The following is a 13372-nucleotide window of genomic DNA, read 5'->3' as shown; positions in this document are numbered from 1 at the left end:
GGCAAACTTGGTGAAATTTCACTGGTGTATTAATATAGTAATAGAATATCAGTATGTTGACAAAACACAGGGTTTTAACTGTGAATTAGCTTCAGATGATGCCAGACATAAAAACATCCTTCTTGTAGAACCTCAATCTTTTAATAAAAGTAGACCTCATACATTTATCTACACAGTATAAAGGGGTGTATACCTCTTTTTTTCCCCTCACTGTGTGGCTTTAAATTATATTCCCTATATTTAGTCAGGTCTGTTTCTATAGTAATTAAAAAGTCGTTTTATCTTACTGTAGTTTGCTTCAGTCCACCTGAGCTACTTTGCAGGGTTTTTTTAAATTTAATTTTTTTAATTTTGACTACCGTATTTTTCGGACTGTAAGAGGCACTTAAAATCCTTAAATTTTCTCAAAAATTTATGGTGCGCCTTATACTCCGGTGTGCCTTATATATGATTACCATTGTGCTTACTGACCGATGTTATGTGGTACAATGCACTCAAAAATCTGTTAAGATGTGGACCTACAACTTTGGTTAGCATTACGTTACACTGTGTCACTACCTGATCAGACCCTTGAGCAGTCTACAAGACTGCCTGACTGTAATGTCTAAAAAAGAAGTGCATTCATGTAATGGCCCCCACATTTTCGGGCGTATTTCACTGCGTGGAGGTCCGCGCGTAATTGAGGTGGACTCTGCGCAGACTCCGCACATTCAGGTACATGTCACACTATAAACTTCTCGGCGGCAAGAAGTCTTTACGTCAAACTGTTTTATATGTGACACCGAGCTTAATACACTGAGCTGCTCCAAGCAGGTGGTCGGAAGGATGCGCAGCATCACAGTCCCTCTTGAGTTGTCATTCCAGTTTAAAACCAGCCCACAATCACCAATTATACGAGTGGCTTGTTGTTTGATAGCAGTATCCAGTATATTTACATGGTTTCTCTATTTATTTGCCAGACCCATGACATTTTTTGTCTCGCAAGCTGAGTTACCTTGTCAAGTCTTTATTTTTACGTGAGTATCCCTGGATTCATGTTTATGGCTACCTGTCCCAAAATCTGAAGATGTATTTTACTTAGTATATCATTAAAAGTCGATTTACTTTATTGAATAAATTGCATTCTTTTTGTCTGTCTATATATAAAATTGAATAGTTTCCTTTTCGCTTCATCTCTGTCAGCCTCCATTAGGATACATTTTAAAATTTCTTTAAAATTTCAGTTGTATTTCTCTGATTTCTTTGATTGATTTGCAAGGATTTATCTGTCGGTATCCTCCTTCATTATGGCCACTCTGCTGTATCTCAGTTAACTTTCCATTCCTCTATCTCAAACATGGATCATATGTTTGTCATCTAAAATATGAAAGTAGACACATGGATAGTAAATATGAAAACTTTCTCATGCTTACTTTGTAAATGAGGTGATGCCAGTGGTCAGTAAAGTTTTGGTTTGATAGTATTTGAGCATGTTTTTTACAAAAATGTCCAGTGGAAGTTAGTAAATATGTGACACATTTGCAGCAGAACAGCAGCTGTTTTAGCCGATAGAAGCTGGAACAAGAAGACTGAACTGAAAAAGGAGAGAGACTCATTCCAAGAGTAGGAAATAGAGCACAGTTTACACACACACACAACATTTTAGACATGTCCAGACTTGCCTGTGGTACACACATTCTAGTTAATGCAATGGTGACATTAACATACCAATGTTTTCTATGTTTTGTTTGTTTTCATATTTTGAGTGGTTGACACTATATAAACAATTTGCATAGAAACGTAGATGCATGTGTTAATTTGCTTTTATACAATGTTTGCTTTTACACACAAAATTGGCAAAAACATTGAAGAAAGTGAGTCACAGCTGTCATTTCTTGGTAAGTACACTTGATGAATAAAATGTCTAATCAAAAACCAACCTTTCAATAGCAATACCCTAACACAGAGTTTAACATGAAAACACTTCAAATGATTCAATGTACTCTACCTTCAGCTTCTCGGGGCGACCAGTGTCCCGAAGGGTCGCATGGTCTTGGAGATGAAGAATTAGAGGCGTACTGCAGTAGAACTCTCCCCTCAGTACATTTATCACACACTGATCCCACTTCTCTAGGAAACCAACAAGCAAGAATAAGAACCAACTTAGATTCAGATTAAAAACACCTTCAACACTTGAAGTATATGCAAACATAGTAGGAACAGCACATATATCACAAGTCGATGGCTAATGAGGAGACTCCGTTTCAAAATGTTGGTCGCTAATAACAAAAGTCGCTAACATTACAAAAGAGTTGCATCATCTGAATTCAAGTCAGGAGTCAAGTGTCGTGACCTAATTAACAGCACCAGCATTTGTGTGGGAACCTGTGGGCAGTAGTTTGTTTCACCTGTCGTAAAAGTGTCCAGAAATTGGTGGAAACCATTCCAGGGTAACAGATTTGTGATGCTGCTCAACTACTTGGGGTGCCATCACCACTGGGGGAGGTTTGAAGGATGGTTGCCACATCTGGTAGATGAAGTCCAAGTAGCAGTGCATTCTAGCCACCTGGTTCAATGTGAAGGAATTTGTACAGGCATCATCTGTGGATTAAAGAGTAGACTCATGAGGGGGAGATTTTGGATTGATGGAATCGATGGAATTTTTTTCTTTTTTTTTTTAAGAACCAAAAACAAAATGCAGATGTGTATTTGTGCCCCTAGAACTTCACATTTTCCCACCTTGCAACAACAGCTTCAAGGTACTTCTTAGGGGTTTTTGAGTTACGCAAAGACACAAAGGTGCACACAATTGTGAAGTAAAAGGAAACTTAATTGTAACGTTTTAACAAATAAAAATATGAAAATGCGATGAGCTGTTGTTCCCAGCCTCCTTTGATACCTGTAAATAAAATCTAATAGAACCAATTGCATCAGAAGTCACCTAATTAGCAAAAATAACCACCGCTCTTGCTTTGTGTGACATCGGAATGCTTCAGAGGTTTGCTGGTTGAAAAGTAACTCTACAAATCACCCTGAACACTCCACCTCAAGGGTGAAACGAGGCACTGGTAGCACCGTGCTCCGGGGATGCTTTTCTTCAGCAGAGACAGGGAAGTTGTTAAGAGTTAAAGGGAAGATGAATGGAGCCAAATACAGGACAATCCCAGAAGAAAAAAACGTATTAAGGCCAGCAAAAGACTAAAGACGCGGGTGATTGTCCACCGCACAGCAGGAGAGCAACCTTAAATAAGACATGCCCCAAAAGATATGCAGCAGAAGCTGGTTTTACCAGCACTGACTTCGAGGGGCTAGGTACAAATGAAGGCTGTATTTTTCTAAATTTTAGTTTGTATAAAAAGGTTTGAAAATCATACATCATTTTCATTTTTACCACACAATTATGCACTACTTTGTTTATGGTCTATCCAATAAAATACATACCATGAGAAAATTTGAAATGTTTAGCGGTTTGAATACTTTTTAAAGACACTACATGTTGTTGCTCCTGTAGCAATATGCTGTGAAGTCATTTTGAATTCTATCTCAGAACATATTTTCAATAGAAGATGGTACAGCAGCAGAAAGAGGATATTAAAACAGAACTGACAGCATGGAAGTAATGGCAAATGGTAAAATAAAACGAGCATCCCGTTTTGTTTTAGAAGCAGTGATGAAAGAAAAAAAAAGGATTAAATCATTCTAATGGACTATGTCACATGAATAAAGAGAGAGATCTGTTAATATTTAGCAGCATATTTTTTTCCCAAGAATAATTTCAGTGGTTCAGATTTTCTTAGTGTTTTTGTTTTCAAGCAAAATTCCACATATGGCTTGGTACGAGCATAGACCCAACAACATTCATTGTGCTAACCATTTTCAGTTTACCTGTATATTTTGCACAGGTAAGAAGTAGAATCTATACGGCCCAAGCTCACCTGTGTAGCTCATGTAGTTGTTAAACGGGGTGTGCGTGAAGTGCTGATGGCCACATGTTTCATTGCCTGGTTCAGGATCGTTGCAGTGTTTATACTTTGGGGTGGGATTGGTGTCGGCACACAGGTCTCCAGTCTCCATGGAGGGCTCCGTTTCCAAACAAGCATCATTGCAGGAGTCGATCTCCGATATGCCTCGAAACACATGGTATAATCCAAGGCTATGTCCGATCTCGTGGACCATTGTGTCAGTGTGACCAAATGTTCCATAAAAGGAGGGATTTAGCACAATTCCACCTTTAAAAGAAAAGAAAAATTATGTAAGCCCAAAATAATTTTTGTATAAAACAAGAGGGCCGAGTCGTAACGTTATATTAAGACTTGTTTAAGAGTCAGACAATGCATTATTATTAATGGGCTCCCTTAGCTTCAATATCGCCTTCTTCTATGTTAGAGCTGTGGTGGAGATAGAGGCTACTTGTGGCTTGAACTGTGTTACTGTGTTAAAATCAACAATCTGGGGAGCCCATGGGATGTGCGCATGTATTTACTTTAATGTGGTGCATGTGAGTGTTCATACATGCATGAATGTGTGTCTGTGCTTTTGTTTATTTTCTACCCAAATGTGTAAGGGCTTCTTTGTCCCAGGGCCAAGTGGCAACCCCTGCCAGGTCTTCATCAGAAGAGTTGGCAAAGAAGACATTCAGGTGAGTCGAACCATCCAAACGTAGAATCTCTTTCAGCTCTTTCATATCCAAAAAGGCTCTGGAAAAAAATGGTGTGGCAAAAAAAAAAAACATGATAAATTAAAACATTAAAGTAATAGTGCTAGAATGAAATTTGTACATTTCTGGAGACTGGAATTTGCCTCAAGACTTTTCTTAGAATAAAAGAAAATACAATATTGTGTGGAAAACAACGCAATTTCAAACAGGCTTCTGCTGGGTTAAAAAATGTGAAAAAGTACAAATTATTGAAACAGCCTTTAAACAATTAATTTTGAATCAAAAATGCTAAAGTTGCATCTCCTCACCATTATGAGAAAATATATTTTGTCCTTCTATAACTAATTTAGACCAATTTCTTTCTTAAACACCAGGTCAGAACAAAGAATTTGATCATTTCAGTTAATATTAATCCAGTTCTCTCCAACACAATCCAATCATACGGTGAGTCCAGTTCTATGTTAATAATAATGCAGTATCGTCAAAATCGCTGGGACGTGTTGTTCCAGTTGTTCAATTTTAATTGAGAAAGCCCAGCTGATCAGATCAAGTCATTCATTTTGGAATATTGCTCCTAAACCTGAATCTTCAATGCACAGTACAGAAGTTTGGCTATGTAAATTTTCTTTTTAGTTTGTTTTGAAACTTTTCTTCATTTGATGTTAATGTCTTTGGAAAATTGTTGCATTTGTTATTTGATTATGACTGCAGTTTCAGAATGTATAATAACCTTTATGTAGTAATATATATTTATATATATATATATATATATATATATATATATATATATATATATATATTTTTTTTTTTTTTTTTTTTTTTTTTTTTTTTTATTTATTTATTTATTTCAACACATTGTATTGAGAAGTAAGCTGCTTTGTATGACACAAATTTCCAAACCAGAAATAGTTTTAGGTACATAACTTACCTTGGATTCAGAGGTATTTGTACTTTTGTTGTATTTCTTCTTTTTTTTTGTAATCTGTGTTTCATTGTGGTTTAATGGTTTGAAAATATTGGCATACCTGTTAATAAAGAGGTTATCCTGGCCTAGCCTGGTTTATTGATTAACTGCCTTTATGTCCTTGCATATTTACCAACCCCGGTTCTGCGCCCCCGTTCAAACCCGATTCTCATTCACTGGTCATCACACCTGCACCTAATAACCCGTGACCTCCCTGGACAGTTTACATTTCCTGGTTTCCAGCTGTTCCCTTTCATGTACTTCTCATGTCTCACCTTTACCTGAGCATTTCCAGTTCCTGTCAGCTCTGGGTTAGTTTGTTTGAGTTCAGCGAACTCCTGGGGAAAAATCTACATTTGCTTCCACAACCTGACTGTATCTTCACCTGCATTTAAGTTTTAACCTTCACATAATGTCATAACCTCCAAATTCAATCAGACAGCAAGGTGTTTACACGCCAAGTCCCTCTCAGTGGTTGTCAGTTCATAGTGATTATGTACTGCTAGGCTTTCATACCAAGTGTATGAAGCTGTAAAGAACATTACATATACTTACTACAGAACGTAAGGAAACGTTTGTTTGGTGAATCATTTCTTTGTCATTACATTGCTTCTTGGCAATACATTTTATACCCTTGGAAAGTCTGTTCATTTCCCCTAAATGGAGTAATTTGTAAGGAACATGCGTTCCTTACAAATAGAGTAACAGAGTTGAGCAAGGTGAGTTGCTTCCATTTACAGATGGACAAATCCCCTTTGCATATACCAAATGGCTTTCAGGTGGAGGTTGTGGGTCAGCATCCTTCTCACTGGAAAAGCAAGACTTGTCACCACCGGTTGCAAAATCAATGCAATAAGATATTGAGATGAGATTCTGCAACCGATTGCAGTTCCATTTATGCACTCGTAAGGACCAAACTCTGTCCTATAAGATATCTATGTGGTGGATATTAGAGGCTACCTCAAGATTTTAGGAGTGAAGAGGATAGAGTGATCCGCTAAAAGTCCTGACACTATCCCAATTTAACACCTGTGGAACACTGGCTGACTTGTAACAAATATTAAGCCGGGCGTACACTGTACGAGTTTTTCCCCTTTTCGGGCCGATTCTTCAGTCGTGCGAGCATTTTTTGAATCGGGCGAATTTCAGCTTGATCGTAGAGGGGGGGGAGGAGGGGGGACTGGCTTCTCACGACTACCTCCCGATCAGGAATCGGACGATCGGTGAAAATCAAACATGTTTGAAATTCAGTCGGCTGTCGTGAGGTTTTCGTGAGCGCATCCTGCTGTTCAAGCAGAGCTACGAGGGGGCGCCCTCCCCTCCTCTCCGTCCCCGCCAGCGGAGGGAGGGGAGCGGGCGTCCCTGAAGCGACCTCCGCCCGGCCCGACCTCCGCCCGGCATTGGGGAGGGCGGCAATGCGCTGGCCGCCTGTTTCGGCACTCCTCCGCTCGCGGGGGGGGGGCGGGCGACCTGCCGTGCTGCGCGGCCGCCGATGCCTCTCGTCCCTCCTCTCTCCCCTCCGTTCCCCCGACGCCCGGTGCCTCCTGCGGGCCTCGCCAGAGCTGGGCTCGAACCCCTGCTCTGGGTCCCTGTCACCTACCGTCGCTCGCCTGCCTCTGCCGCCACAGCGAGCGGTCCCAGAGGGGACACGACGTACAGTGTGAGCAGTCCGGTCTCGTCCGAGCGTCGCGCTGCACAGATCGTGAGCGGTGAACTTTTTAAACCCCGCGGTTCCCTCGCACAGTTTGAGATGTATATAAGTACCACGACTGAAAAACTCGTACAGTGTATGCCCGGCTTTAGTTGAGGAACGGTAAGCCACCCCACAGTATTGTGTGACCAAGCTGTTGAACAGCATTAGGCGGAAATGCCGATCTGTTGGAGTTGTGTATGGTTCTCTCGTGTAAATGTAAATAAATAAATTGTTGAATTGTTGAAGGAACAATAAGTAATAATGACACAGGAATGAGGAAGTAAACATGGGCTACACTCTGAACCAAAGTAGTTCTGGACCGTACCTCTAGGTTTGACAAGAGAAAAGCTCAACTAAGACATTGTTGATAAAGAGGACTGATTGTTTATAGGGAATGTCTATACCAGGTGACAAATGAGAATGATTTAGGTTGATTTAACAGTAAATATCTTACTAATAGTTCATTTAAATTGCTGAATATGTCTTGCTTCTTCAAGATTCAGTCAAACACTACAATAAATACCATCAAACAAGAAAACAAGACTCAATTGCACAAGTTTTTTGACATTTGCAGAGAGGACTTGCTAAGTTGTTCAAACCACAAGGCTTTCCAACATTTTACCGTGTTTTGCCAAGAGGCGACCTTACAAGAAATAATCTCGTCAAACAGTTCAATTTTCTTAATGGTTTTCTGTGTAAGCAAAGTTAAAATGAATTTACTCTACTTAGTCACATTGTCTGTCTGCTCCAGCTTAGACTGTGTGTTATTTAAAAATATATATATAACCTTATTTTGGCAGCACAAGTGGTAGTTATGCTACCTCCAATCTTTGCTTTGCTTTAATATAGACTTTTTACTTTTTTTGCACACTTCTGAACACAAGTATCACATATCATCACCTGAAAATATGATTTCCTTTGTTTTTTTTTTTTAATTTAATAACCACTAGTTTCTAATATTGACAATGCACACTGCAATGTAATCTTTTATTACACTAAATACCATAATATTTCTAAAAGATTATCTGGTTTCATCAGAACCGAATGAACCCACTATATGCTGTTTGTTGCATTGTCTTGTGAGATATATCATGTCATCCCTTGTGGCTGACCAGTCATATTTTGTTTCCCTGCAGCAAAACTGTCACTTTTTCCCCACATTTATCTCAACATGGCGTCTCGTCATAGTCTTGACATTTGTATTCTGAAAGCACCCCAGATCAGCCTGACTCACACAAGTCACCCTGAGACTTCAATTATTGTTCAGGTAGTCAGATGTCTTCCTGTTGATGACCTAATGTTTTGTCTGAGGCCCTGAGACTAGTAAGGGCAACGGTAATGATTGCAATCACTCAACATAATGAGATCTTCACAGCAGTGAAACTGTCATTCATTTTGCGAGCACATTTTCTCCGAGTCTGGCTGGTGGTCCTGGCAAACAGAGTCAACAAGATCAGTCTTCTCGGAAGAGCTCGGAAATCTGTTGCTCATTTAGTGATATTTTCTTCTTTTTGTCTGGCTTTGAGAAAGCTTAGGAGACATACATTCGGTAGATAGAGATAGATGACCAAAAGCAAAACGTAATAAATTGGCTTCTTGGCCACAAAATAGATCTTCTTTGAATGTTTTTGACCTAGTTTGCGTGACCTACTTGCCTGACTTTTCATTCTGTGTTCATATTCTGCCTGACCTCGAAGGATATTTGTGTGCTGAAGAATAACTCTAGTTTTTTTTTCCTATGAAAGAGCAGAACAGGTGATTTAATCCACTGTGCTAGTCTACTCATGCTCGCTGTTTCTGGAGAAATGATCAGGCACTGAAAGGGTATCCTATGTTACGTTGAAACAAATGTGTTTGTTATTTTCCATCAACACATCCTTAGGATAGACAATACAGTAGTAATAACTAGAAGAATATTGCTTAGTGACAATGGAGCTTATCACATTTAAACTGATTTATATGAAAACACCCCCTCCCCCCCTTTTTTTTGTTTTGTTTCTTGTTTCTACCTTGGCACTATTTTTGCTTTGATGTTAGAAGGTAGATAAGAACTCTTGCGATATGTTTAGCCTTGTGCAACATAAATTTACAATAGCGGATGTTGATTTTGTTTAAGTCCGTGTCACTCCTTCATTCCTCTTAAGTGGACTCAAGTAAATAAACGATAAAAGGATTTTTTTCAAAGCCTCGTACATTTTGTGACGCAGTTAATCCTGGAATGTGCTCTTTACACCCATTTCCTCCTACTCTGAATAGCTGGCTGGAAATAAGATGTGTTTTTTTTAGATATGAACTGCCAGAAGGGTGTTCAAGTTGTCGTAGATTTGTGCAAAATTCAAGTCTGACTTTGACAAAGTTTGACACTACTTATGATTAATGAATCTGTAATGACATAAAGGCAAGGGGAACAGATTTGACATCTTGTAATTGGATCACTAACTGGCTGAGTGCTTCAGAAACAGGCTGATTTCTCTTGTATTGTTTATGGGATATCAACTGTAACTTTGACTGCTACCGTTATAAAAGCACCAGTAAAAAAACATGCAAAAAATATTTTTCATATACAACTCAATCTGAGCTAAGATAAGGGGTAATGAAGTAGAACCCATATACATCCAGACAAATTGTCTAAACAATAGAAACATTAAAACATTAAAGCTTCATGGGCCTTAATTAGTAAATAACTATTAGCATTCACAAAAATCTGGCCTTTGATGGAAGTAGAGTTTTCTTTTTTTTCTGAGACGGGGGGTGTGGGGGGGAGGGGGGGACGGCTAATCGGTCCCTCAATAAATAACTGTACAGTAATCACTGGTAACAATTTAGCTCATTGATGGGAACACAAGACCTGGGAGGACGATTTAATTTTAATGAGGATGTTGCATTTGGGACTGCTCGCTTTTCTTTCAGTAAACACATTTACCAGTCATAAAATCTCACATGGTGGTTTTGAAACAGCAAGAACTAGGAGAGAGAGAGGAAAAAAAAGGAGATGACATGAATTAATCCCATCTGGTATTCAATCTGTCCCACTGCGTTTGCTGATTTCCTCATAGCAGTAAAAACAATTACCATTTCCATTATGTTAGAACATTATCCAACGCTATGGTCCAGCTTAAGTGTAAGTTTGCCTTGTGACTGAGCACAAACACCTCAGATTTGAAGTTTTAAATATATTTAATTGCTTTCACTGATGGCATCATTCTATGGCATCTTGTTTTTTGAATGCCTCTCATTATTAATCGTATTCTAATATTCTAGAAGTTTGGAAAAGATTTCAAATTAACTTGTTAGTTAACTTTAAAAAGAGTTAAAGTGTGAAATTCAAACCTTTTATCTTGTAAGTATTTTCAATAATAGCATGCATACATGATTTGAAGTCATGAATGTGTACGAGCTCCAGCAAGAATAAAACATTTAACCACATAAATATTTAATTCACATTTGGGTCTCTCTCTTGTCTAACGAATGTGACAAAAGTTTTACTTTATTTTGTTTAATGGGTTTGTAGCGTGATATCTCTTGCGTGTTTCCCAAATGCGTTTTTGACTGGCTTATACAGGCATGGTGACTGACAACTGGGTAAATACATGTACAGTTTAAATTATTTTTAATCTGAGAATCACAGAATCTCCTTGGTTCTTTAAATTTGCGACACAGTCTTTCCATGTAAAGTGAAATAATTAATTATTCAGACTGGCATTTGATATGTTTGATACATTATGAGACTGATGATGATACAAACATTAATAAAGTTTAATGGAGCTTATCAGAGCTACAACCTTTATGATTTGTCATGACCTGTCACAGTAAAGGTTATCGGAACATAATCCTGGTTCTGTAAGAACACCACAAAGAGAACTCAAGATGAAAAAAAGGATGTAAAAACATGTTTTTGTGGCTTCAAGCACTTTAAACAATTTGTTAGGATTCTACTTTAATGGGCAAAGTGGAGTTAAAATACAATCTGTATGACAAGACTTTATGCCAAAGTTGTAAATACTCATCATTTCAGCTAGCACTTTGGAATTCAATTATAGGGGAAATTGGACAAAGGAAAAAAAAATATTTTTATTATAAATGTTTGAGACGTTAGTCATTATTTTGTTTGGTAATCAAGCTTGTGATTGATATATTTCCTTAAATAATTAACCAATTTTCTCACGGGTCATGTGCTTTTTATTATTCTGCTAAACTTGTAAATAATTATATAAATGTAGGCCTTAAAACGGAAGCTAATAGTGTGGAGATATTTTTTCATGTATTTGATGTTCAAAATGTGATTATGTTACCAAACCTGATGATTATTGTCATGGTCGGTTTGATATGTTTGGCCCACATGCAGAGAACACCGGCTCACAGGAAGTAGTTTTACGGAGTTTATTGACAATAACAACAGGGAAAATGTTCGGGGAAGTAATCACGAAAAAGGGCTCACAATGGAGCGATCACGGGGAGAGAGACTCGGACGGAGCACGAACGATCTGAGGGGACAAAGGGGAGAATAGTTAGGTGCGTCAGCACACGGAACTGATGATGAAGACGTGCGGCGTAAGCTTACCACTTAGGTTCGGAAGTCGGACCGGAGGGGGAAGCGCAACGGACTCAGCTCCAGATGGAGTGGTGCGGACAGATGATCGGGGGGCGTAGGCGTGAGGCAAGGTCCGAGCAGCTCTGGCGAAAACACAGGCAGCGGAAGGAACCGGACTGATCCGATGGGAGTCGTGAGCAGGTGAGTTCAGTTAGGCTCAAGCCTCGGGACACGAGAGCGAACCTGGGAGACACAAAGGAGCTTTTTAGAAAAGATCAAAAATTAGTTGGAGGACTAAGGCCGTCTAAGCATACCAACAACGGTTAATATTCCGGCGTCCTCCCGCTGTCCGAGCGCAGATCTTATAGTGCTCCAGAACACGCTGCAGGTGTGCGCGCCCCGCCCACCAGTCAACTGCCGTCACCTGTCGAAAAAAGAGGAGGGAGAGAGCAGGGCCGGCAGAAACTGCCCGGCTCTGCTCGCTGAGTCCTGACACCACCCCCCCCTCAATGGTCGCCACCTGGCGACCCAGAGGAAGATGTGGAGGGGCGAGAGGACAGGAAGGACTCGAGGAGAGACTGATCTGTGACGGAGGAACCGGGAACCCACGACCGGTCCTCAGGACCGCAGCCCTCCCAGTCAACGAGGTACTGGAACCCTCTACCTCGCCGGCGAGAGTCCACAATTTGACGAATCCTGCGTCCCTGGTGGTCCTGGGTGGGAGGAGGGGGTTCGGCCGGAGGGCACAAGGGACTTGAGAGGACAGGTTTAATTAGGGACACATGAAACGTGGGATGGACTCTAGAGTGGGATGGTAAACGGAGGCGTACAGCGGTGGGGCTGATGATGGAGTGGATCTCATATGGGCCGGCGAAACGAGGAGACAGTTTACGGTGGGAGGTCCGGGATGGAAGGTCACGGGTAGAAAGCCACACTCGCTGACCAGGATGGTATTGGGGAGCTGGGACTCGTCTCTGGTCAGCAAATCGGCGATTTCGCTCTGCTGTTCTTTGGAGGGCTTGTATAGTTTGAGTCCAAAATTGTCTGCACCGGTTAATGTGATGGTGGACAGAGGGGACGGCGATTTGTCGCTCCTCGGAAGGGAACAGGGGAGGCTGATAGCCCAGGGAGGCTTCGAATGGGGAGACTCCAGTGGCGGTGGAAACATGGGCGTTGTGGGCATACTCGACCCATGGTAGGTACTTGCTCCAATCAGACGGGTTGGATGATGTGAGGCAGCGGAGAGCGGTTCCCAGCTCCTGGTTCATCCGCTCTGTCTGGCCGTTCGTTTGTGGATGGTACCCTGAGGTAAGCGTATATCTGGCCCCGAGGGCTGAGGCAAATGCCTTCCAGACCCTAGAAACAAACTGCGGGCCACGGTCAGACAGAATGTCCAGGGGGATTCCATGCAGGCGGAAGACATGTCGAACCAGGAGCTGGGCCGTCTGAAAGGCAGACGGAAGCTTGCGGAGAGGAACGAGGTGACAGGCCTTTGAGAAGCGGTCAACAATTGTGAGTATAGTGGTGAAACCAGTCGAGGGAGGGAGA

General features: G+C 40.7%; 1 protein-coding gene across 2 annotated transcripts in view; it reads right to left on the bottom strand.

Moving 5' to 3' along the window:
* pappaa (pregnancy-associated plasma protein A, pappalysin 1a) overlaps positions 1 to 13372 on the bottom strand; it is a 137445-nt gene that overhangs the window by 99648 nt on the left and 24425 nt on the right. For both annotated transcript variants that reach the window (XM_012874543.3, XM_012874544.3), the window contains exons 3-6: positions 4531 to 4676; positions 3915 to 4208; positions 2388 to 2580; positions 1988 to 2109 (exon numbers count right to left, since the gene is read on the bottom strand). In XM_012874543.3, the coding sequence (XP_012729997.1) occupies positions 1988 to 2109; positions 2388 to 2580; positions 3915 to 4208; positions 4531 to 4676 (755 nt within the window). The remainder of the gene's footprint in view (positions 1 to 1987; positions 2110 to 2387; positions 2581 to 3914; positions 4209 to 4530; positions 4677 to 13372) is intronic.

This window comes from Fundulus heteroclitus, chromosome 8 (assembly GCF_011125445.2).
Source record: "Fundulus heteroclitus isolate FHET01 chromosome 8, MU-UCD_Fhet_4.1, whole genome shotgun sequence".
Taxonomy (NCBI): Eukaryota; Metazoa; Chordata; class Actinopteri; order Cyprinodontiformes; family Fundulidae; genus Fundulus; species Fundulus heteroclitus.
Note: the sequence above shows the minus strand (reverse complement) of the source record. Positions and strands in the feature narration are given on the sequence as shown.